The sequence below is a fragment of the Rhinatrema bivittatum genome, chromosome 1, assembly GCF_901001135.1.
Source record: "Rhinatrema bivittatum chromosome 1, aRhiBiv1.1, whole genome shotgun sequence".
In the NCBI taxonomy this organism is placed as follows: domain Eukaryota; kingdom Metazoa; phylum Chordata; class Amphibia; order Gymnophiona; family Rhinatrematidae; genus Rhinatrema; species Rhinatrema bivittatum.
The window spans coordinates 421,676,964-421,701,414 of record NC_042615.1 but is presented as its reverse complement, the minus strand read 5'-3'; the positions used below and the strand labels follow the sequence as shown (position 1 = coordinate 421,701,414).

Sequence of the window (24,451 nt, the reverse complement as noted above, 5' to 3'; positions counted from 1 at the left end):
ATCCAAAAGACTGTTGAGAATATTTCAAAATAAATATGGATTTTTCCATAGTCTTAAATTAGATTAGCAAACCAACTTAAATGAGTTTTTTTCTTCTTTCATTAAATATGATCACATGTGATGCACTATACTCTATACCCGTTCTCCTTTATACAAGTTTTCATCTCTTGATCTGAGTGGTAGGTTATATATGGTAATGGGCATGTCACAAACAACAATTCTTTCTTAGCAGTAATAATAAAAGTCACTGCAGTGCAACTTGTAAACCATATGAGTAGATAATTAGTCCATTTTTCCCCATCCTTTAATCTGTTCCCATAAAGATAGAAAAAGTTTTTGCCATTCTGGTTCTGCTAGCCAGTCAGGGGGCAGATTGTACTTTTCTTTGAAATACTTGGTTAAATTAAAAATTATAGGGATAAGATTAGTAACCTCTACACGACACTAACAACCTTAAGTGTGACATAGCTTTCCTTGTGCCATTAACAGCAGATCCAAAGCCAGTCTATAATCCTGTAAAGTAGCTGTTATTTCTCTCTGTTAAATGGCAGTATGTTTCAGTTCTATTAGGATCTGATATTTCTCATGCCAATAATACTAAAAATAGTAGAAACAGAAGGGTCTAGTACATAACAGACAGAGCTACAGAGGTGTGAGATAGACATTAAATATGTCTTTTTGGTAGCATTACAATCAGAGCATACCTGTATTAAATATTGAAATACCAGGCTGTAGATACACCAGGTCCACTCTGAGAAAACTTTATTGGGCATCTAGATTCCAGTACAGTTATCACCTTTAATGACAGTTTTGTTAACCCACATAAAATCAAAGAATAGAATAATTGGTTGCTCAGTAGGTAAGAAAAAATATATAACATTTTGGGATGAATTCAAAGTAGCATTGGGAATGTAGGTTTAAAAACCAGACATATTGTAGGATTATAGGGGGTGAAAGAAATATAATTAATTCTTGTCCATGGGATGTTTAGCATTACACTAGCGCAAAAGAGCACAAAAAATACAATTCCAATAATCAAAAACTCAATCAAACAAAGGAACCGGCAATACAACAAACTTTTCACATAAGCTCTTCCATCAAAACAACAGATGTGTTGCGAGTCGTGTAAGAAATTACAGGAAATTATATATTCTTATAAAGGCGCCGCATCAGCAAGCCTGACAGCGTGTTCTTGGTTAGAACCGCCCGGACTACTAATCATTTGCGGCTATATGACAACTCCTGTATACATCTTGAAATGCAAAATTCATTAGCAATTATTTGCCTGTATGTGTCCCAAATGTTTTTACATTATGTCCTGTCTGTTGATATGCTTTTATCCACCTGTCAGCGGCCAGTTCCCGCTATTTTCTTGAGACTTGGCGTCTTTGATATAAAGAATTTAAGATTTAATATTCCCCTAAAGAAGCTGCGATCCTGCAGTGAAACACCGGCCACTGTCGGGCAGATAAAAGCATATCAACAGATGGGACATAATGTAAAAACATTTGGGACACATACAGGCAAATAATTGCTAATGAATTTTGCATTTCAAGATGTTTACAGGAGTTGTCATCTAGCCGCAAATGATTAGTAGTCCGGGCGGTTCTAACCAAGAACACGCTGTCAGGCTTGCTGATGCGGCGCCTTTATAAGAATATATAATTTCCTGACATTTCTTACACGACTCGCAACACATCTGTTGTTTTGATGAAAGAGCTTTTGTGAAAAGTTCGTTGTATTGCCAGTTCCTTTGTTTGATTGAGTTTAGCACTACACTAGGACATTTCACAGTGTACTATAGCTAAGAGAGATACCAGGTGATTAGTTAAGAGATTAATCCTGCCTCTACTGAAAAAGGAAGTGGTCATACTGAACATACTAAAGAATCAGAGAAAGCTGTTTTGCTGCAAGGGTAAGCAGATATGAAAAGACATTTTGTTTTACTTGTATAATTTCAGAGTGTCTATAGGGTTTCAATACTTGAACAGATATGTGTCCCTTCTCATCATATCATGTAATATTACCATATGTTTCCAACCCCATACCCATTAAAAAGCAAAAAGGAAAAACACCCAATGTCAGTAAAACCATTAGAACACAAAAAGTCTTATTAATGCTGCACATTAGTACATTTTCACTCTGAAGCCTTCAGGTGATGTACTGGTAGGAAGACAGGTGCTGTTCGACCTTCAACAATTAGTGAAGCGGTACTTCTTCTTTGACCTAATCAGATGATGGCAATGGAAAACATGCCTGCACTTTCTATCCCTCACACAAAGGATTGATTGGTTTTCTCCTCAATGGTAATATTAGGTCTAGTCTGTAGGCAGGAATGTAGAACATTAAGTACAGAGGGTCAAGCATTCAAAGAAAATTAAAAGGCAATTTTGCAGTATCACTATCCCAGCTTCCCTTAATTCAACAATAGTAGTCTGTACAACTTCTAAGGTGCATTTTGTCATGTTAGTGAGTTTTAGGAGAGATATAGGATCTGGCTTTCATGGGCCCCGGAGTCCAGGAAACCCACCTGGGTAGTGGTACAGGACTGCAAGGCAGGATTCAAGATAAGACAAGGTCTGATCTTCCTCCTAGCCAGCCTCCTCCCCTGTGGATTAAACCCTTGGATTCTAGGGGCCAGTAGGTCTTTATGACAGCACTACATCATAGTGGTGAGTCCACACAGGCAAGACTTAGACAAGGCAGGCTGGAGACAAGGATTGGACAAGTCAGACTGGAAACAAGGCTTGGACAAAGGCAGACTAGAAGAAGTCAAGCAGGACAAGGCAGGCTGGCAAGGCTTGGTACTGGCAGGACCTGGAACTAGACAGCACAAGTGTGAGACAAGGTGAGAATAGGACTCTGGTATAGGCAGGACTGTAGACAGGACAAGACCAATAAGGCAGACTAGGGCAGGACTTAAACAAGGGAACAAAGAGCATGCAAGCCCGAAGGCACACAGCAGATAGAGTAGGCCCAAAGGCCTCAAGGCAGGAAACAAGGCAGGTTAGGCCTGAGGGCCTCATGGCAAGACATGCAGATGGCCTATAGGCCACAAGGCAAGGCAGAAGGCTTGTAGGCTACATAGCAAAGTAAGACAGAAGGTCCATAGGCCATAAGGCAAGGCAGAACAGGAGGCAAAAGAGACACCATGAGAAGACAAGGAGCTTCCATCAGGACAGTTTTACAAAGGAGTGGAGTCTGGCATTGCAAGGATAGAGAGGAGAAGCTTGGCAAGACTAGTAATGAGGCATACTGAGGGCCTCTGTTGTTGGAAAGGCATCATTGCAGGAGACAAGAAGGTATGATAAGGCTGCATATCAGACAAAATCCTAACAGTACTTCCCCTTTTAAAGACCCCCTCCTCCTGGGTTAATATTTTCATGGAGGCTATGGTCAGTTAAACAAGGCATGGCTCGGCTGAAATGACAAGCAAAGCTAGGCTGGAAGTCTGGATATCCAAACTGGCATCAGGAGAGTCTCCTTTTTCTGGGCACTTAGCATCAGGCTGTGAAAGATCACCCCCTTCTGGGCAAGCAGACTATGGAAAAGTGCCTCCTTCTGGGCAATCAGACTGTAGAATAGAGCCCTCTGCTGAGTGTTCAGGCTGTGAAAGAGCACCCCTTTCTGGGCAGGCAGAATATGTAAGTGCGCCTTTTTCTGGGCAAGCAGACTGTGGAAGAGTACCACCTTTTGGGCCATCTGGGTGCTTGAGCAGGAGCACTGCTGACTCTGGGTGGCCAAAAAGCAGAACCATAGGCACAGGGTGACTGGAGTGTAAAGCCCCTGGCTCAGGATCCTTGGAAAACTGGACCACCGGTGCAGGGTGAGTGGACAGTGGAACTGCTAGCATGGGATGCTTGGAGTATAAGACCTCTAGCTTAGGATCCATCAGCTGGACCTCTGGCTCCTCCTGGTGTGGCATGGCCAGACTGAGCTCTTCCTGGAATGGCATCACTGACTTGGGCTGCTCCCAGGGTGGCACGGCTGGACTGGAGTTCCTCGAGGTTGGCAAAGGGGTAGACAATGCAGACTCTCACAGGGATAAAACTGTGGCTGCAGGTTCTTCCTGGAGTGGATCATCAGGATTGGAGTCTTCCAGAGGTTGAAGTAGAGCTCTGGCTGCTGAATCAGGCTTCTCTTAAAGTAGAGGCTTGAACAGTGTCATCCCCTTGCTCACTGGCTGATAAGAAATGCTGAGGGTACCTAAAGACAGCAAGCTGGCCTGGATTCTGTGGATCAAGAAGAGATTTAATCTCTGAACTGAATTCTGAAATGGTAGGCAGAAAGGTTTTGCAAGTTTCTTTCCTAGCTGTCAGCATTAAACTCATTAGGGAGCTGCAGACAGGTGTGATTTTCTGTTCTTGAGAAACAGAATTAATTAGCTTGGCTTGACTCAGAGTTTCTACTGACAGGGACTGAGCTGGATTAAGCAATGCTTTCATTTGCTTCAGGTTTTATAAACTGAAATCAGAAGAAGATTTTACTTTCCCAGGTAAGAAATTTAAACCACAAGAGCATGCTGTGGTTGAATTAACTGTGCAGTTTAAATTAGCTGTGTGTTTAGAATTAACTTGGCAAGCTGTGGTTTTCAAGAGGTCTGTGCTTTGGAAAAATCTTATGCTGGAAGGTTTTTCAGTATTCTGCATACAGACAGGCTGCAGAGAGGAGTGTTACGCACCCCGCCCGCAGCCGTCCCGCGCTCGGGCCTGCTCACCTTCATGGTTCCACAGCGGGTCCCGGGACGACCTCCCTCGTGGTAGTTGCCAGCCCTGCCAGGCCCCGGCATCCCATGGCGGCGGTCGCCAGGCCTTCCACTGCGCACCAGGCCTCACGCCAAGGCTTGGCATCCTCTGCCATGTTAGCCATGCCCCATGTGCGCACGGGCCGCCTGGACTCATGTAGGGCCAAGAGCAGGTCTTAGCTCCGTGGCGCACCCTGATTGATCCCTCGATATAAGGAAGTTCCTGTCTATGCTTCCTTGCCTTGGCAATCGGGTCGGTTTGTTCTAAGATTGCCTCTGTGTTTGTTCCTACTGTTGCCTGTTCCTAGTCTCGTTCCAGGATCCTTCTGTTCCAGTTCTGTTCCAGACTTGTTCCTGCATCCTGCTTGTTCTGGTGTTCGTCTGTCTGTCTACCCGGGCAGTACCGTCGGACTATCTTACTGGTACTGACCTCAGCTTGTTCCTGCCTGCCTGCTGCCTGCCTCAAAGACCTCAGCCTGCCTTTGACCTCATCTGACCTCCAGTGCCTGGCCCCTGCTTTACTGACCATTCCTTGGACTGACCTCTGGATCTTGACCTTTGCCTGCCTGACCTTGTCTTCAGATTCTGGCTCTGTTCCTTGTCTCATCATCACCAACTCTGTTCTGGTTCTCCTTGTTCCAACCAGCCTCCAACTTCGAACCCGATCGTGCTCCCCCTGTGGCTGTGGGTACGCCGGACTTCCATTCTCTCAGGAGACCCTGCGAGGCCCACCTAAGTCCAAGCGGCCCGGGTCCCTACGGGCTCCTCCCAGGGGGCCCTTGGGCTTCCAGTGGTGAAGCTCATCCTAGCCTCTGTCTCCTCCAGTGCTCTGCCCCCTGGGGGCAGTTACGTCCTGTTCCCTTTCAGGAGGCGTTCCTTCACTGTCCCAGGACAAGGGTCCACCCCCGAGCACAACAAGGAGGGGGCTTGGCAAGACTAGTAATGAGGCATACTGAGGGCCTCTGCTTGTGGGGAGGCATCATTGCATGAGACAAGAAAGTAGGATAAGGCTGCATAGCAGATGAAATCTTAACAGTGGCAAACAACCCACAGAACAGTAGAAACACATTTGTATTTCGAGCAGATATACATCTGTCCATGTTTTACTTTCCAGTCAAAGTGATAAAATGAATACCTAATATGCAATCTTTCTGGGGAGCAATGATGACAGGAAGAGACAGTCTGTGATCATCCTCTGTAGTGAGATGTGCTAGGATCTGCACACCTGCTGTAACAGAACTTCCGTATCCCTCCAGCTGTACTGGCCGGAACCCTCTATCTCCATGAGTTACCTCTAATAATAGTAGCCCCTGTTCACCAGGTCATTAATCTGTTGCAATTTCCCCCTTTCCATAACACAGTTACATTTATATGAGGCCATGGATCACCTGTGGGGGAGAAATGTTTTAATATGGCAATAGAAATGTTTTAATATGGCAACAGAGACTTAGCCAATTTCCAATGGAGTTTAGCTAAGTCTGGGCATCGGGGGGGCTGAAGGACTCCCAATGCCTGTAGATTCATTCCTGCTTGTCCAGTAACATCTGCATCAGTTATTCAGTGACTAATTCGTCCATATCAATTTTATCAGCACCCATACGGGTGAGGGCACACCAGATTTTACCTTGAATGGGCTGGAAGGGCAGCTTACACAAATTATCCTGTGCAGAATAAAGAGGGAGGCCCCATTTACTTGAATCCCCCATCTCCATGGGAAAAATGCCCTTTATGACTTCTTCCCCTTCATGACTGTCTCCAGTGCCATCATATAAACCCAGTGCATATAGTTCTTCCAATTTAGTCATCAATTCTTTAATAGTGTATGATCCAGATCTGCCATCTCCCGAACTAAAGATAAAGCCAACCCTGCCCATGCTGACCCAGTAGCTTGTAGAGTAATGTGTCATGACATGTAAACTGAATATCTTCATACTTATCAGGGAAAACCGGCACACCAAAACAACCCCTAAACCCACCCCGACCATTTAAAACCAATTCCTTACCCTCCCCCACCCTCCCGAACCCCCCCAAAATGTTAAGTTACCTGGTGGTCCAGTGGGGGGGGGGGGGGTCCCGGCGCGATCTCCCGCTCTCGGGCCATCAGCGCCATTTTGGCTGCCACTAATTAAAATGGCGCCGATGGCCCGATTAAAAAAAAAAACCCACCCGACCCTTTAAATTGACCCCCCTTAGCCTCCCCCACCCTCCCGACCCTTTTTTTTTAGGGAGGCCCGCGCCGCTAAAAAAAAACAACCCACCCGACCCTTTAAAATCGACCCCCCCTCCCGACCCCCCCAAAACCTTTTAAAATTACCTGGTGGTCCAGGGGGGCCTCGGGGAGAGATCCAGGGGGGCCTCGGGGAGAGGAAAGATCCAGGGGGGCCCGGGGAGAGATTTCCCGTTCCCAGGCATCAGCTGTTCTAAAAAAAAAATGGCGCCGATGCCCCTTTGCCCTTACCATGTGACAGGGTATCCGTGCCATTGGCCGGCCCCTGTTACATGGTAGGAGCACTGGATGGCCGGCACCATCTTTAAAGATGGTGCCGGCCATCTTTACTCATCAGCCCCTATTAATGGTGCCGGCCATCCAGGTGCTGGCCATCCAGGCCATTAGTGGCAGCCAAAATGGCGCTGATGGCCCGAGAGCAGGAGATCATGCCGGGATCCCCCCCACTGGACCACCAGGTAACAACATTTTGGGGGGGTTCGGGAGGGTGGGGGAGGGTAAGGAATTGGTTTTAAATGGTCGGGGTGGGTTTAGGGGTTGTTTTGGTGTGCCGGTTTTCCCGCCCTCCCCCAAATAATTCCCGTGCCCTATTTAACGATACAATACAAATGCCCCTGACGATAAATCGGGGGCATTTGTATTGTATCGTGCACTCTAACGATTTAGGACGATTTTAAAATTATCTGACGATAATTTTAATCGTTCAAAAACGATTCACATCCCTAGAAGTTACAATAAAACAGGATGCTAAAACTGGGTGGAGGAAAGTCTAAAGGAACTTAACAGTAAGAGCCATTATTTACAGTATTATAAAGTGTCTGATTGTGGTTGTCGTTAATATACTATTCAAATAGGGTCTGGAAATGCTTGTTTGAATAACCACGTCTTGAGCCTTTTTCTGAATGTTTGAAGGCACGGTTCTTGATGGAGTTCCGGAGGAATGAAGTTCCATAGAGATGGTCCTGCTGTAGAGAAAGCTCGGTCTCTAAATGATATGTGCTGAGAGGTTTTGGCATGGGGGACATGTAATGAGCCTCTGTAAGCTTCTCTAGTAGGTCTGGAGGAGGTATGTTTTCTGAATGGGATTTGAAGGTTTAGTGGAGCTTGGTGATGGATGGCTTTGAATATTGTCTTAATGGCCTTATGCATGATTCTGTAGTGGATTGGCAGCCAGTGTAGGTCTTTAAGTATGGGAGAAATGTGGTCTCTTCTCCTCGTGTTTGTCAGTATTCTGGCTGCCGCATTCTGTACCATCTGAAGAGGTTTGGTGTGAGAAGAGGGGAGACCCAGTAAGATAGAGTTACAGTAGTCTATCTTAGAGAAGATTATAGCTTGCAGAACCGTTCTGTAATCTTGAAAGTGAAGGAGTGGTTTTATTCTTTTCAAGACATGTAGTTTATGGAAACAGTCTTTAGTTGTTTGGTTGATGAAGGGTTTAAGGTTTAGCCGATTATCAATGATAACCCCTAAGTCTCTTGCTTGGGTGATGTGAAGGTTTGATGGAGTGTTCGAGGTGATGGTACTATTTTCTGGGGAAATGAGAAGGAGTTCGGTCTTAAAGGAATTTAGAATTAAGTTTAAGTTGGTAAGGAGGCCGTTAATTTCCTGAAGGCAGTTTTCCCAGATTTCAAGTGTTTTAGTAATAGATTCTTTTAGGGGGATCACGATCTGGACATCGTCGGCGTATAAGAAGTGTTTTAGGTTCATTTTGGTTAACAGCTTGCATAGTGGAAGGAGATAAATATTGAAGAGGGTGGGGGACAAGGAAGAACCCTGGGGAACTCCTAGGGAGGAATGGTGATGGAGTGATTCTTTGTTGTGTATTTTAACCTTGTAGCCTCTTGTTGTCAAGGAAAGTTTTGAACCAGGCCAGAGCAGTTCCTGTTATTCCGATGTGCACTCTCCCTCAGGCAATCTGAGGAATACTGTTAATTACAATTAATTTATACTCTCATTCCTAGATCCAGTTCAGGTTTTGCAAGTCCAGTTGTTCTATTGAGAACTTACAATTTCAGCAAGATTTATGCCCTAAGTAGGAGGCATACTGTTACTGCATGACTCCCGAGAGTTCAGGCACTGGACCTTATCAGACATAAAAATACATTTTACTTATTCTTATCTCAGCTTGTTACTGCTAAGCAGATTATAATTTCATGGCTAAAAAGCCTTATGCTAAGCTTTTTTGCAAATTCATATTGATCCACATTTATTCATTGGTGATTAGTTTGTTCCACTATTATTCCCACCTGCATACAAAGTTCTTCCATTCCATCTTAACTAAGTCCCTTTATCCCAGGACAAGCAGGATGCTAGTCCTCACATATGGGTGACATCGGTAATGGAGCCCTATGTACGGAAAAACTTCTTTAAAAGTTTCCATGAAACTTTTGAATGGCACCGGAGTGCCTACTGAGCATGCCCAGCATGCCATGATATTCCCTGCCACAGGGGTCTCCCTTCAGTCTTCTTTTTTCCGCGAAGCCGTTAGCATCGCGGGTTTAATTGGAGTCCTGAGGTGATTTTCACCTATTTCAAATTTTCGGAAAAAATTACTTCCACCGCAGGGGTTTCCCACAGTATCACCGGCGGTAACTTTTTCCGTTGTCGGTTTCCGGCTGGGACCGATATTTTTGGGTTTCGCCATCGACGGCTGTCCGGCGCCATGGCCTCCGGCTTTAAGAAGTGCCCAAATTGTGTGAGGACAATGTCGATCACCGTCCCTCACTTTGAATGTGTTCTTTGCTTAGGCAAAGATCACAATATCCAAACATGTAAATCATGTGCGGAAATGACAGCTAAAGGTCGTCGTCTTCGGGCCGAAAAGATGGAGCAGTTATTCAATATGCAATTGCTTCCAAGGCTTTCGACCTCAGTGCAATCTTCTCCATCCACTTCAGTTCGCCAACTCATGCTGAAGCAGAAACGTCCGTAAGCGGGAGATGCCTCAACGCCATCCCCTTCGGTTTCATCAAAAGCATCGACCTCGGGGAGCGAAAAGCAAAAAGAAAAACACCGCCACCGGCATCGAAGACGCCAGGTAACGATGACCGAGGATCCATCGTCAGGCACGGCCTCGCCTGCAAAGAAACCCCGGACGGGGACTGAGGCTCCAAGGCCTAGTGATCCAGGGCGATCCCCACCGATATCGGTGCCGGGCTCCGTACCTCCTCAGGGCTCTGAGGAGGTATCGGCATCGCCAACACCGCCTCCCTCCATAGCTGCTTTGTTATCACCAGCTGTGAGAGTGGAACTTGACTCTTTTATTCGTCAAGCGGTGCAACAGGCTCTGCGCGATGCGACACCTCCATCGATGCCGATTCCATCACCGAGGGAGCCAGCACCATCGATGCCGCAGACACCGACGAGGCCACGGGAACCGGTCCCGATGCCTACTCCGGTACATTCACCGGTGCCACAGGTACCTCCATCGATACCTTCACCGGTGCCACCAATTCCTACTCCGGTGCCCACACCGATACCACCGATGCCAGCACCGGTGCCCAAGGAAGATGTCTCCATGCTACATCCAGTTTTTACTAAGCTGGACCTACTCCTAGACATCCTAACTAATAAATTACCAGGGGAACCGATTCCAGGCCCATCTGGAGTGCCAAGACCCCCAAGGCCTCGTTCTCCTGTCTTACCACCACAACCTATGCAGCCAATTACTCACCACACACCAAGTGAGATGCCTGAAGACACCGGTTCTGATTATTCTTCGGATGAAGAGATATTTTCAGAGCCTTCTCCACCTGATGACCACAGGAAGTCGCCTCCTGAGGATCTCTCCTTCACAAATTTTGTTAAGGAGATGGCTGACACCATCCCCTTTCCCATTCAAACAGAGGTGGATGCACGTCAAAAGACCTTGGAAGTCCTCCAGTTTGTGGACCCTCCCAAGGAAATGCTGGCAGTCCCTGTCCATGAAGTTTTCCAGGAGCTGCAATATAGGATTTGGGAGCATCCAGGATCGGTGTCCGCAGTAAACAGGAGATCAGAGGCAACTTACCTAGTGCAACCTATCCCAGGGTTCCAGAAAACACAGTTGCCTCACCAGTCAGTGGTCGTCGAATCCGCCCAGAAGAAGGCGAAGCGGCAAAAGTCACACTCCTCTGTACCACCTGGGAAAGAGAGCAGATTTCTGGATAACCTGGGAAGGAAAATCTTTCAAGGTTCAACACTGGTTTCAAAGATATCATCCTATCAACTATATATGAACCAGTACCAAAGGAACCTTTGGAAGCAGGTTCAAGAACTCTCTCTCTCTCTTCCTGAACAATATCAGGAATCCTTACAGGACATCATTCATAAAGGCCTCGAATCAGGTAAACATGAGGTCCGAGCCACCTATGACTGTTTCGAGACTGCTGCACGACTATCAGCATCTGGTATTGCTGCAAGGAGGTGGGCATGGCTCAAGGCCTCTGATCTGCGCCCAGAGGTCCAAGAACATTTAGCAGATCTGCCTTGCGTGGGGGATAATCTTTTTGGAGAGAAGATAAAAGAAGCTGTGGCAACCCTGAAGGACCACACTGAAACATTAAAACAGTTATCTTCTCAACCACAAGAGACTCAGCCTTCTACAAGGAAGTTTCCAAGGCGTGACACTTGACGGCCTTATTATTGCCCACGTCGATATTACCCCCCAGCAAGTAGGCCCAGAACTGGCCGGCCAACACAACGCCAGCAGCCTAGACAAAGGCCTGCAAGGGCTCAACCACCTCCACAAACTGCCACTACATCTGGTTTTTGAAAAGCCCCAGAGAGCAGCAGCCAGATCAACCCATTCCCACATACACCAGTAGGAGGTCGAATACAATACTTCCAAAGCAATTGGACCTCCATCACCACCGACCAGTGGGTGTTATCCATCACAACTCACGGTTACAGATTGGATTTCCTTACTGTCCCAAAAGAAAACCCACCACTTCCATCTTGGACAGTAAATCAACATTCCATAATTTTTCAAACAGAATTATCCACCCTTCTGAGAGCCAGGGCCATAGAACCAGTCCCTGGACCTCAAAAGGGCAGAGGATTCTATTCCAGATATTTCCTCATTCCAAAGAAAACAGGAGGCCTTCGTCCAATTCTAGACCTCAGACAACTCAACAAATTTCTCAAAAAAGAAAAATTCAGAATGGTGTCCCTAGGCACCATTCTACCTCTTCTTCAAAGGGGAGATTGGCTCTGCTCTCTGGATCTTCAAGATGCATACGCTCACATCCCCATCTTTCCTCCTCATCGCCAATACCTGCGCTTTCGGGTACTGGATCAGCACTTTCAATACAGAGTGCTGCCATTCGGCCTTGCATCAGCACCACGAGTATTCACAAAGTGCATGGCTGCAGCAGTGGCACACCTCCACAAGCAAAGAGTGCACGTGTTCCCTTATCTGGACGATTGGCTCATCAAAAGTCAATCAAAAGAAGGAGCTCTCACTTCTCTCAAGCTCACCATCCAAGTGCTTCACTCCTTGGGATTTCTCATCAACTACCAGAAATCCCATCTGTCACCAACTCATCTTATACAGTTCATAGGTGCAGAACTGAACACTGCGATAGCAACAGCTTTTCTTCCAAGAGACCGTGCCCAAACACTTGTCCTCTTGACTCATACTCTGCGAAACCAACTTCAAGTAACAGCTCACCAGTGCCTCATTCTTCTAGGGCACATGGCTTCCACAGTTCATGTAACTCCCATGGCCAGATTGACCATGCGACTACTGCAATGGACACTCAAAGCACAGTGGATACAAGCCACTCAACCAATGTCCACTCCCATTCATATCACACCAGAGCTCAGATCTGCACTCATCTGGTGGACATCAATGAACAACCTGCTCAAAGGCCTACCTTTCCAGCAACCAGTTCCACAAGTGACTTTGACTACAGATGCATCCACCTTAGGGTGGGGAGCACACATTGGTCATCTAAAGACACAGGGCAAGCGGACACAGCTCGAAGCCTCTTTTCAAATAAACTTCCTGGAGCTTCGAGCTGTACGCTATGCGCTACATGCGTTCAAGGACTGCCTATCACACAAGACTGTTCTGATCCAAACGGACAACACAGTAGCCATGTGGTACATCAACAAACAAGGCGGGACTGGTTCCTACCTCCTTTGTCAAGAAGCAGCACAGATTTGGGACTGGGCCCTGACACACTCAATTCTTCTATGGGCCACTTATCTAGCAGGCATCCACAACGTAGTAGCAGATCGCCTCAGTCGTCAGTTCCAACCGCACGAATGGTCCTTGGATCCAGCAATAGCATCCAAGATCTTCCAACGCTGGGGTCAACCGACAATAGATCTCTTTGCATCCCAGCTCAACTACAAAGTGAACAATTACTGCACTCTACTCCACCAACAGAGCAGTCTACCAAGGGACGCATTTGCTCGCCATTGGAATTCAGGCCTGTTATATGCGTATCCACCGATACCACTCATAACCAAAACGCTAGTGAAGCTACAACAGGACAAGGGGACCATGATACTCATAGCCCCATATTGGCCTCGACAAGTATGGTTTCCCACACTGCTAGATCCCTCAGTCAGGGATCCAATTCGCCTGGGAGTAGCTCCCAATCTCATAACTCAGGAACAGGGTCAGTTGCGCCATCCCAATCTTCAATCCCTGTCCCTGACAGCATGGATGTTGAAAGCTTGATCTTACAGCCTCTCAACCTTCCATCCGCTATATCTCAAGTACTTATAGCTGCACGTAAACCTTCCACTAGAAAGAATTATTCCTACAAATGGAAACGGTTTACTCTGTGGTGCACTCAGAAAGATTTAGACCCTTTTACTTGCCCCACTACCTCGCTACTAGATTACCTTTACCATCTCTCAGACTCTGGTCTTAAGACGTCATCTGTAAGGGTACACTTAAATGCAATCTCAGCTTACCATAACAAGCTGGGAGATGCATCTATCTCCACACAGCCTCTCGTCAGTAAATTCATGAGAGGCCTAACTCACATTAAACCTCCAGTTCATTCCCCAAGCATACAATGGGATCTGAACGTAGTATTAACTAGACTTATGCGTTCTCCTTTTGAACCCATAAATACTTGTGACCTTAAATACCTTACTTGGAAAACGGTATTTCTCATAGCCATTACATCAGCCAGAAGGGTCAGTGAATTACAAGCACTAGTCACATATGAACCTTTTACAAAGTTCCTCCATGACAGGGTAGTCCTCCGGACACATCCAAAATTCCTTCCTAAGGTTGTCACGGAATTTCACTTGAACCAATCAATAGTTTTACCTACATTCTTTCCTAGGCCTCACTCTCACCAGGGAGAAAGAGCCTTACACACTTTGGACTGTAAGCGTGCGTTGTCCTTCTATTTAAACCGCACTACAGCCCAAAGAAAATCCAGTCAGCTGTTTGTATCCTATGATCCAAACAAACCAGGTAAAGCAGTGGGTAAGCATACTCTGTCAAACTGGTTAGCAGATTGCATAAAATTTTGTTATGAAAAAGCAGGCCTTACTCTTCAAGGGCGAGTAAAAGCACACTCAGTAAGAGCGATGTCAACTTCAGTAGCACACCTTCGCTCTGTACCTATTCTGGACATTTGCAAAGCAGCAACATGGAGTTCTCTTCATACCTTTGCAGCTCACTACTGTTTAGACAAAGAAGGAAGACAAGATTCAGCCTATGGACAATCCGTCTTAAAGAACTTGTTTCCAGTGTAATCCCAACTCCTTCTATATCCAACCTGCTGTGATTTCGGCTGATTCATTTCGACAACAATACTTCACTGTTACTCACCTCAAAATGACTCAGCCTCTAGCTTGCTAATCACCCATATGTGAGGACTAGCATCCTGCTTGTCCTGGGATAAAGCAAAATTGCTTACCTTGTAATAGGTGTTATCCCAGGACAGCAGGATGTAGTCCTCACGAAACCCACCCGCCACCCCGCGGAGTTGGGTCAGATACGTTTTATTATTTTATTTTTGGCTAACGCTTATTGCTACAAAACAAGACTGAAGGGAGACCCCTGTGGCAGGGAATATCATGGCATGCTGGGCATGCTCAGTAGGCACTCCGGTGCCATTCAAAAGTTTCATGGAAACTTTTAAAGAAGTTTTTCCGTACATAGGGCTCCATTACCGATGTCACCCATATGTGAGGACTACATCCTGCTGTCCTGGGATAACACCTATTACAAGGTAAGCAATTTTGCTTTATCTTTCCACAGAGTTTATAGTGAAGGAGAAGGGCATAGATAGGATTGATTTGCCCGAGGAGCAGTGTTTGAGAAGGGATGGGAGGGAATTGCTGTGGATTGTCTTGAGGAAACCTAAAGGGGTCTAACATTATGTAGACATAATCTATAGATTGTCATTACAAGAGAAAAAGGTACATATGGACATGATAGAAACTATCCAAAGGATAACGTGCAAACATTAGGCGCTGTTAATGGGGAGGACTTGTATTTATTAAATATACTGATTATAACTTGACTCTGATCTTTTTTTTTGATTAAGTGCACAATGTATGCATGTTGATGAGAAGGATTCCTCAGACGTCATCCGTGATCTTGCAAATGTCTCCGCTCTACAAGAAGTCATTTGTGATCCAGCAAATGTACAAGAGGTAGGAGCCATCTTGAGTTATACTAACAAATTACCTTGTAGACTCAGTTCCTTGTATGATTTTTTTCAATGTATTTTTATGATTGTTTAGGCATTTCCTCCTCTTTGCATTCTGCATGACAGAAACTCTGATGCAAAAGGAGGCAAACTGGATCATCTCGGTGGATCTTTCATTCCTTATCTGCTGTCACCCTCTATGCTTCTATATTAGCAGTGGCAGATAGCTTCCCTAGGGCTGCGTTTTCTCCCAGGTCAACTTAATCCAGTCTTGGTTTGGCCCCACTGCATGCAGGGAAATGTACTTATATTTTTCTTAGAGAAGTCAGAATTAAAATTCCATGCATACCACACGTGAAACTCCAAACCGGATCAGCCGAGGAGGGAGTCAAATATGCAAGACAATAAATGGAGTAAAAGGAAAACAAAATTTCTGGGGTTACATTCTTTTTTTAAAATATGCCATATCTGGGTTGTACTGAGAAGAGAGAATCAGACAGCTCAGAATTACATATTATTTTTTTAAGATGAGCTCTGAGAAAACTGAACAGACTATTACAACATCCTGGATTGAAATAATGTAAGAACTGGATTGGAATGTAATGCGGTTTGATTTTAGTACTTCCTTTCAACACATCATCAATAATTCTGGCTTCCTATCATTAGGATATTTCACCTCTGGCCTTGTCCAAGCACAGTCCACGCTGTCATGCCCCTCTCCACCACTCACTGAGTGACTGAGGAAATCATGTTACGTCCCTGAGCTGTTATCCAGATTATAACCTCTTTGGGGCAGGGATATTATCATTCTGAAAATGAGCCTGTATTCTGTTATGTTTACTGATAGTACTAATTAAATAGAAAATATTTTTATATTTTATGTTTCCTCTTCCTCCTTTCCCACACATACTGCACTTTTTCAATATAAAATATCTTACCACAGTGACCATGTAGTCTAAAGCTTGGTGTGCTTTGCTTTTGGTCAAATCAAACAGCAAAGCACATTCAAGCAGCATTCTCTGGATTATCAAGAAGACTATTCACCCCATAAAAATATTGCTAGCAATAATTTTGTTATTGTTTTGACAGTTGCTTGGTTTTCATTGTAAATATTACTAGCCTTAACATAAGGCTTGATGGGTAACCTGCATGGAGCGGTAGTTACTACCTTTAACAGAATCATCTAGACAACCTGTATGGAGGGACAGTTACTACCATACGGCTTCTGCGGTTCATGGTTCTGAGTCACCATTTTCAATTTCAGGATCTTCCATTCGGTCTGGCTACAGTGCCACACTCTTTCACCAAGGTTATGGTGGTGGTGGTGGTGGTGGTGGCAAATTTATGTCAGGAAGGAGTTCTGGTACTTCCCTATCTAGATGACTGACTCATCAGGGCAAAGTCAGAGGCCCTCTGTCGTCAGTTGGTTCAGAAAGTGTTCCAGAGGCTCAAGTCACTCGGCTGGGTAGTGAACTTAGCAAAGAATCACCTAGTTCCATCGCAGTCCCTAGAGTATCTAGGAGCTCAAAACAACATAAGGAGTGGCAAAGAGTTTCTCACAGAGGAGCAGGTGCAGAAGCAAGTTCATTGGTTGTTGGGGCTGGCGGTGCCCAAGGATTGGGATTATTTGCAGGTCCTGGACTCTATGGCTTCAACCTTGGAGTTGGTGCCATGGGTGTGTGCACATATGCAGCCCCTGCAGAGGGCTCTTCTCACCCTGTGGAACCCACTCTTGGAGGAATTTCATCTTCCCCTGCCACTTGATGGAGTCAGTAGGGACAGTCTGTCTTAGTGGCTCCTTTGTTCCAATTTTTTTTTTTATTTAGATTTATATTCCATTTTTCACACTTTTTTCAGTGCTTCAAAGTGGATTACATTCAGGTACTGTAGGTATTTCCCTATCCCCAGAGAGCTTACAATCTAAGTTTGTACCTGAGGCAATGGAGGGTAAAGTGACTTGACCAAGGTCACAAGGAGCGACAGCAGGACTTGAATGCTGGTCTCCTGGTTCGTAGCCCACTGCTGTAACCACTAGGCTACTCTTCCATGCCAACCACTAGGCTACCCCTCCATTCCTATCTGGACCATGATTTGGAGCTGAAAGTTTGAATTTGGTGATTCTTACTACTGATGCCAATCTGTTTGATTGGGGGGCAGTTTGTCAGCAACAGTCGACACAGGGCTGATGGTCCAAGAAAGAGACTTCTTGGTCTATCAGTCGCTTAGAGACCAAAGCGGTGCATTTCGCTTTGCTTGCTTTTCTGCCATTAGTGAGAGGTCGGTCAGTGAGAGTTCTGCCGGACAATGCGACAACGGTAGCCTACATCAACTGGCAGGGAGAAATCAAGAGTGGGGCAGTAGCTCAGGAGGCTCAGGATTTGATTCATTGGGTGTAGAAACCATTGGAGAGGATAGCAGGATCGCATATTGTGGGGTTTGACAATGTCCAAACAGATTTTTTGAGTCGCAGAATGTTAGACCCAGGAGAATGGAAGCTATAAGAGGTGGCGATGCAGCTCATCCATGAGAAGTAGGGCTGTCCTCAAGTAAATCTAATGGCAACTCATGAAAATGTCAAGGCTTATGGTTTTTCAGTTGGAGAAGAGGACACGGTGCCAAGAGTGTCGATGCTCTGGTGGTCCCTTGGCCTCGGGAGGTTCTACTTTACATTTTTCCTCCTTGGCCTCTGGTAGGCAAGGTATTGCGATGGAGAGAGAAACATCCAGGCAAAGTAATTTTGGTGGTGCCGGAGTGGGCCTGTTGGCCTTGGTTTACAGATCTAGTTAACTTGGCCATGGACAGTCCTCTACACTTTGGCCATCTAGTAGATCTTCTTCATCAAGGCCCCATAATTTCAGACCAGGCAGCATACTTTTGTTTAGCGGCATGGCTTTTGAGAGACAGCAATTTGAGGCTCAGGGCAGGGCCGGTGCAAGGGTATTAGGCACCCTAGGCAAACCTTACAGTCTGGCGCCCCCTCCCCATACACAATTTTAAATTATGCATTTATAACATATTTTACATGAAAAATGACATTCTGAGGCAAAATTAATATAAAGTTGTTGTGATAATTTCATGCACTGTTGTGATGCCAAGAAAACTTTGCATCTTAGAATTCATATGGCATCATACCTATTGTGATATATTTCGGCATGGTCCTCTTTATCAACACAGTACTATTTGCTAACACTCAAAGAATAAAAACCCCACTTATGAAAAAGAATACCACAAATATTACACCAGAAGCTAAAATATCAATACACCTCCTATCAGGAAAACAGAACAGGCCAAGCTGCTACAGATCCCTATAGATTAACCACATGCTAAAAGAATGCTTCATCTCAGTCTTTGCATGCAGAACACCAAATACAGAATAAAGCCATATAAAGTATAAATAGAAATGTGCAGACAAAAACTGAACTGTAAAACGCATCACGCCAGACTCTATACAGTGTATCAATGGAAAAACAAAAATTTCACCATTCCTCGTGAAACAAATCAATAAAATCAAGATATATAAATCATTTATCATAATTATAAAATCATACAAATAAAATAATTTCAAAACAGCTGATGAATAGAATATGCAATAATTAAAGACTCATGCAAATTTTGAAAGCTTTACCAAACACCAATAAAATATTTCAAACAGCAGACACATCACATACTACCCAATAATTAAAATGGTAGTCAATTAAGAAAAATGAACTTAAAAAGCCACCTTTACTTACCCTCTCCAGCAGTTCTCCTCCTCCTTTCCCTTGCAGGCCATACCAGAAGCAGCAGTAGCTGCTGAAGCTGTCCTCATAGTCCTCTTCCTTAGGGACCACAACCAGTCTCTTCTCTCTCTCACACACACACACCAGTCACACCCTCAGGACCAGTTTCTGTCTCTCACACACCAATCATCTCTCCAAAGAGTTTTTCTCTCTCTCTCTCTCTCACACACACACACAAGCACACACATACTAGTCATCTCCCTGATCAATCTCTCTCACACATACACACGTCACCTCTCTGGCCAGTCTCTCTCAATCACACAATGCCCTCGCTCACTTACACACAGGCTTTCAATCACACACATGCTCTCTCTATTTCACTTACAAACAGGCTCAATCACACACATGCCCTATCTCACAGCCACAAGCCAGCAAAAATATGCTCCATCTCTCTCGCACACACACATTGACACACACAAGCACTCTCCCTGACTCACATATACACCACACACATACACAAACACCCTCCCTGACTCACATATACACCACACACATACACAAGCACCCTCCCTGTCTCACATATACACCACACACAAACAGAATCACCCTCCCTGTCTCACATACATGAAGAACCCTCCCTGTCTCACTTACACATTACACTCTCACAGAAGCACCTTGCTTTCAGACTTTCAGCATTTTTCACTTTTACTAAAAGTGAAAGTGATGCTCCCAACCGTTAAATAAGAAAACCACATTCCTATCAGAAGGCGAAATGACACTCTTCCTTCAGGTTCTGTCCTCCCAAGGGACAGCCACCCACACCGTACAGCTTCTCTTGTTTTACGCTTTCAGGCAATAAAGCAAGTGTCTTTCTTCAAACTATCAGTCGTTTGATTATTCATGTGGGAGATAAGGAACAGAAAGACATCCTTAGACAGCTTCCCTTTTAAATGGGAAGATTCCAGTCTTAGTCATTTAAAAAAATAAATTTTCTAAAGGCTTAAAAAAAAAAAAAAAAAAGCAAAACCGTTTCAGATTGGAAATATTCTAGTCTTCATACTTAAATTATGCTTAAAAAACAAAAAACCCCACCTGGCATCAGTATCTTAAATTTGTGATTTTGCTGAGATGAACATTTTAAATACTTTAAATTTTTTTTTTTGCTTTAGTATTTGTCTCTACCCACTTTGTTACATTTTATTTTCCAGAAGAGGGATGCTTAAAATTCAGTAATTTCATCTTTCATCCAACTTTTCAAAAGTTGCGCTACCAGCACAAAAGTTGAGATATATGTATTATCACATTTCATTTTTTTAAACTGGCAGATTCCTTTCTCACATACATACCGCATGCACGCACACACAGAAACACCATCCCTTTCTCATATACACATCACAAACACACACATACACAGAAGCACCATTCCTTTCTCACATACAAACTATATACACACACACAGAAACATCATTCCTTTCTCACATACAAACTACATACACCCATACAGAAGCTCCATTCCTTTCTCACATACACACCACATACATACATACACAGAAAGAAGATTGGGGCAGCCGGTCTAGCTGATCACGTGGCCGAAGAAAGGAAGATCGGCGCAGCCGGAGACCAGGCGCCGAGACTTAGGGGGCACCGCGGCAGGCAGCCAGCCCCCGACTCGCCCTGCCTCCCCCCCAGTGCCACCCTCCCGACGCCCCCCTGGTGGTCCAGCAGAGGGCCCGGGAGCGATCTGCTGCTCCCGGAGCCTTGGCTGCCACTAACCAAATTGGTGCCGGTCGCCTTCAGCCCCTACTATGTGACAGGGGCCAACCAATGGCACCGGTAGCCCCTGACACATGGTAGGAGCTGAAGGCCACCGGGACCGATCGCCCACTCTCGGGCCGTAGGCTGCCACTAATACAAATGGCGCTGATGGCCCGATAAAAAAAACCCCAACCCGACCCTTTAAAAATGACCCCTTAGCCTCCCCCACCCTCCCGACTCCCCCAAAAATGTTTTAAAATTAACTGGTGGTCCAGTGGGGGCGCCGGGAGCGATCTCCCACTCTCGGGCCGTCGGCTGCGCTAATAAAAATGGCGCCGATGGCCCTTTGCCCTTACCATGTGACAGGGTATCCGTGCCATTGGCCGGCCCCTGTCACATGATAGGAGCACTGGATGGCCGGCACCATCTTTAAAAATGGTGCGGGCATGGCCGGCGCCATCTTTAAAGATGGTGCCGGCCTCCCCCACCGTCTGGTCGGGAAGGTGGGGGAGGCTAAGGGGTCAGTTTTAAAGGGTCAGGGTGGGTTTTATGTTTATCGGATCAGGTGCAGCCGATAAACAAAAAACCAATCGGGCCGGACGATAAAAATTATAAGATTTGAATCGGAACCGGAACCGAACCGATTCTGGTTCTGATTCACATCTCTAGAAGGCACCCAAACACATTGTAGTGACCTCCAGCTCCTCTATGGGAGAGCGTGTAATAATAAGAGAGGGGATGGGGGGTTTGGGGAAGATTGGAGGATGAGGGGGGATAAATGGGCGGAATAGATATGATCATCAGGTAGGGGGTGATATTGTGGAGGGGTGGGAAGGAGAGGGTAGGGAGGTAGGGAGAGGGGTGATGTAAGCCTAACTTTCAATATCAGTTTTATACTAGGGGAAACAGTCATGGTGTGGTAATAAAGTGTACTGTGAGGTTTGTTATATATTACAATTCTTTTATTAGATCCCTGTTTGGGATTAAGTTAAGGAGAAGCTCAGGCTGGGGAGTATCTCCTTTGGGATGGAAATGGAGAGATTGATTTGTGCTGCATAAATATGCACCATGACATGATGTCCCCCATTAAAATAATGACACGGAACGTATGTGGGGTTGGATCAAGATAAATAGATACAAATTACTTCATGCGATGAAACAGTTTCGCACAGGTATTGCTTTCCTGCAAGAAACTAGGCTGACAGATCAGGAACTTTCCAAGTTGAAGCAGCAATGGGTGGGACAAGTTTTCTCTGCTGCATCAGAAACTCACAAGGCTGGGGTTGCAGTTCTTATTAATAGCTCACTCTCTTTCCAGAAACAAAAAATGATACAAAACCCAGAGGGTAGATATATTTCCTAGTGGAGGAGTTGCTGTTTGGGAAACAAGTGGTGTTAGATTCTATATGTGCTCCAAACATATCAACACAATTTTTTTATGATCTTGATCAATCTCTTTGCACAATACTCCCAGTTACCTATCGTATTCGGGGAAGATTTTAATTTTGTTTTTGATCCTACTATAGACAAAGCACCAGCTAAGCTAAGATCTGCTATTCCATGCACTTGATGAGTGCCATATTTGTGTGACTCTCTTAACTTCGTAGATATTTGGAGATGCCTACAACCCGGGGAAAAAGATTTTACCCATATCTTCAGATACACAGCACTCAATTTAGGATGAATTATTTATTGATAACTCCTTTGATACCTCCGCATCCACAGAAATAGAAACACTCTTAAAAAAGATGAAGCCTTCTTCGCACCTATCTGATGCGATCCCCTCTAAATTACTCCTGACCATCCCTAACATAATATCACAACCCCTAACCAACATTGTCAACCTTTCAATTACATTCGGAGATCTCCCAACTTCTCTGAAACAAGCCATCGTCAAACCTATCCTAAAAAAAAAACAAAAACTCGACCCTGCTGACCTTACCAACTATCGCCCAATCTACCCTTCCTTTCAAAAATTCTGGAAAAAAAACACACAACTTACTGATTACCTAGAAAAACATAATATACTTTTTCCTTCACAATTTGGCTTCCGCAAGCATTTCAGCATGGAAACCCTACTTATCTCGCTCACATATCCAGTCCTTTGAGAAGGGAATAACATCCTTCTCAGCCGGCTGAATGAAATTGGCATCTCAGATATCCCACTTCACTGGTTCGAATCCTACCTGAATAACCGACAATATAAAGTACGAATAGGCAACACAGAATCCCAAGCAATCCATCTATCACAAGGCATTCCCCAAGGCTCCTCCTTATCCTCTACTCTTTTTAACATATACCTTTTACCACTCTGCCATCTCATCTCTGAATTTGGCCTCACTCATTTCATATATGCGGATGATGTACAAATTCTCATCCCCATGACTGATTCCCTACCTAACGCCATCAAAACATGGGAAACCTCCCTCATCGCAATCAGCACCCTCCTTACTAACCTCAACCTTGCTCTCAATAGCTCCAAAACAGAAATCATTATCATATCACCACAACACAACAACATCAACCTCTCCCAACCTCTCACCCTCCCTTCTACAATCACCCCTGCACAACACTTTTGTGACCTAGGTGTCATCATTCACTTTCAATGCAAAGCCAGCATAGCTCTCTGCTTCAAAGGCAGAGGAGAAAGTTTGTCACTTCACACATATCCAGCATAGCTCTCTGCTTCAACGGCAGGGGAGCAAGACTGATACTTCACTTTCAATGCATAGCCAGCATGGCTCTCTGCTTCAACGGCAGGGGGGGATGAAGAAAGGTGGATCTATATTCAGGCAACAACCAACAAGGACTGAATTACATAGTCTGGATAAACAGATAAGCATGGGTGTAGCTTGCTTATTGCGGTGGTTAATACCCCTAACTAATTAAGCTATTTCACTTAGATGCAGTTCCAATGCTGCTCTCTACATTAATGGCGGGGGTGGAAGGGAAATAGAATAAAAAAGGTTACTAAGAGCCAAGAGAAACAGATAAGTATGTGAGAAAAAAAAATTAAAAAGTGCGAGGCTTGCTGGGCAGACTGGATGGGCCGCTTGGTCTTCTTCTGCCGTCATTTCTATGTTTCTATATATTGACAATCAGGTAACCTTAAAAATATTCATCAATTCCACAATGAAAGAGTATTACCTTAAACTTCACACCCTAAAAAGACTAAGACCCCTCCTCCACTTCAGTGACTTCCGCACAGTCCTCCAGACTATGATATTTTTAAAAGTTAACTACTGCAATGCCTTCCTCCTAGGCCTTCCCAAAAATACAATCTCCCCACTCCAAATGTTGCAAAACGCCGCTGCCCCCATCCTCACCAACACTCGTAAAACTGAGCACATTATCCCCATCCTCAAAAAATTACACTGGCTCCCTATCGCATCTCACA

The 24,451-nt window shown here is 45.0% G+C and overlaps 1 protein-coding gene across 1 annotated transcript in view; it reads left to right on the top strand.

The window, feature by feature from the left end:
* The window catches only part of LOC115080968, a 312,075-nt gene that overhangs the window by 212,967 nt on the left and 74,657 nt on the right, over positions 1-24,451 (top strand). The window contains exon 9 of the mRNA XM_029585462.1: positions 15,476-15,584. Within this exon, the coding sequence (XP_029441322.1) occupies positions 15,476-15,584 (109 nt within the window). The remainder of the gene's footprint in view (positions 1-15,475; positions 15,585-24,451) is intronic.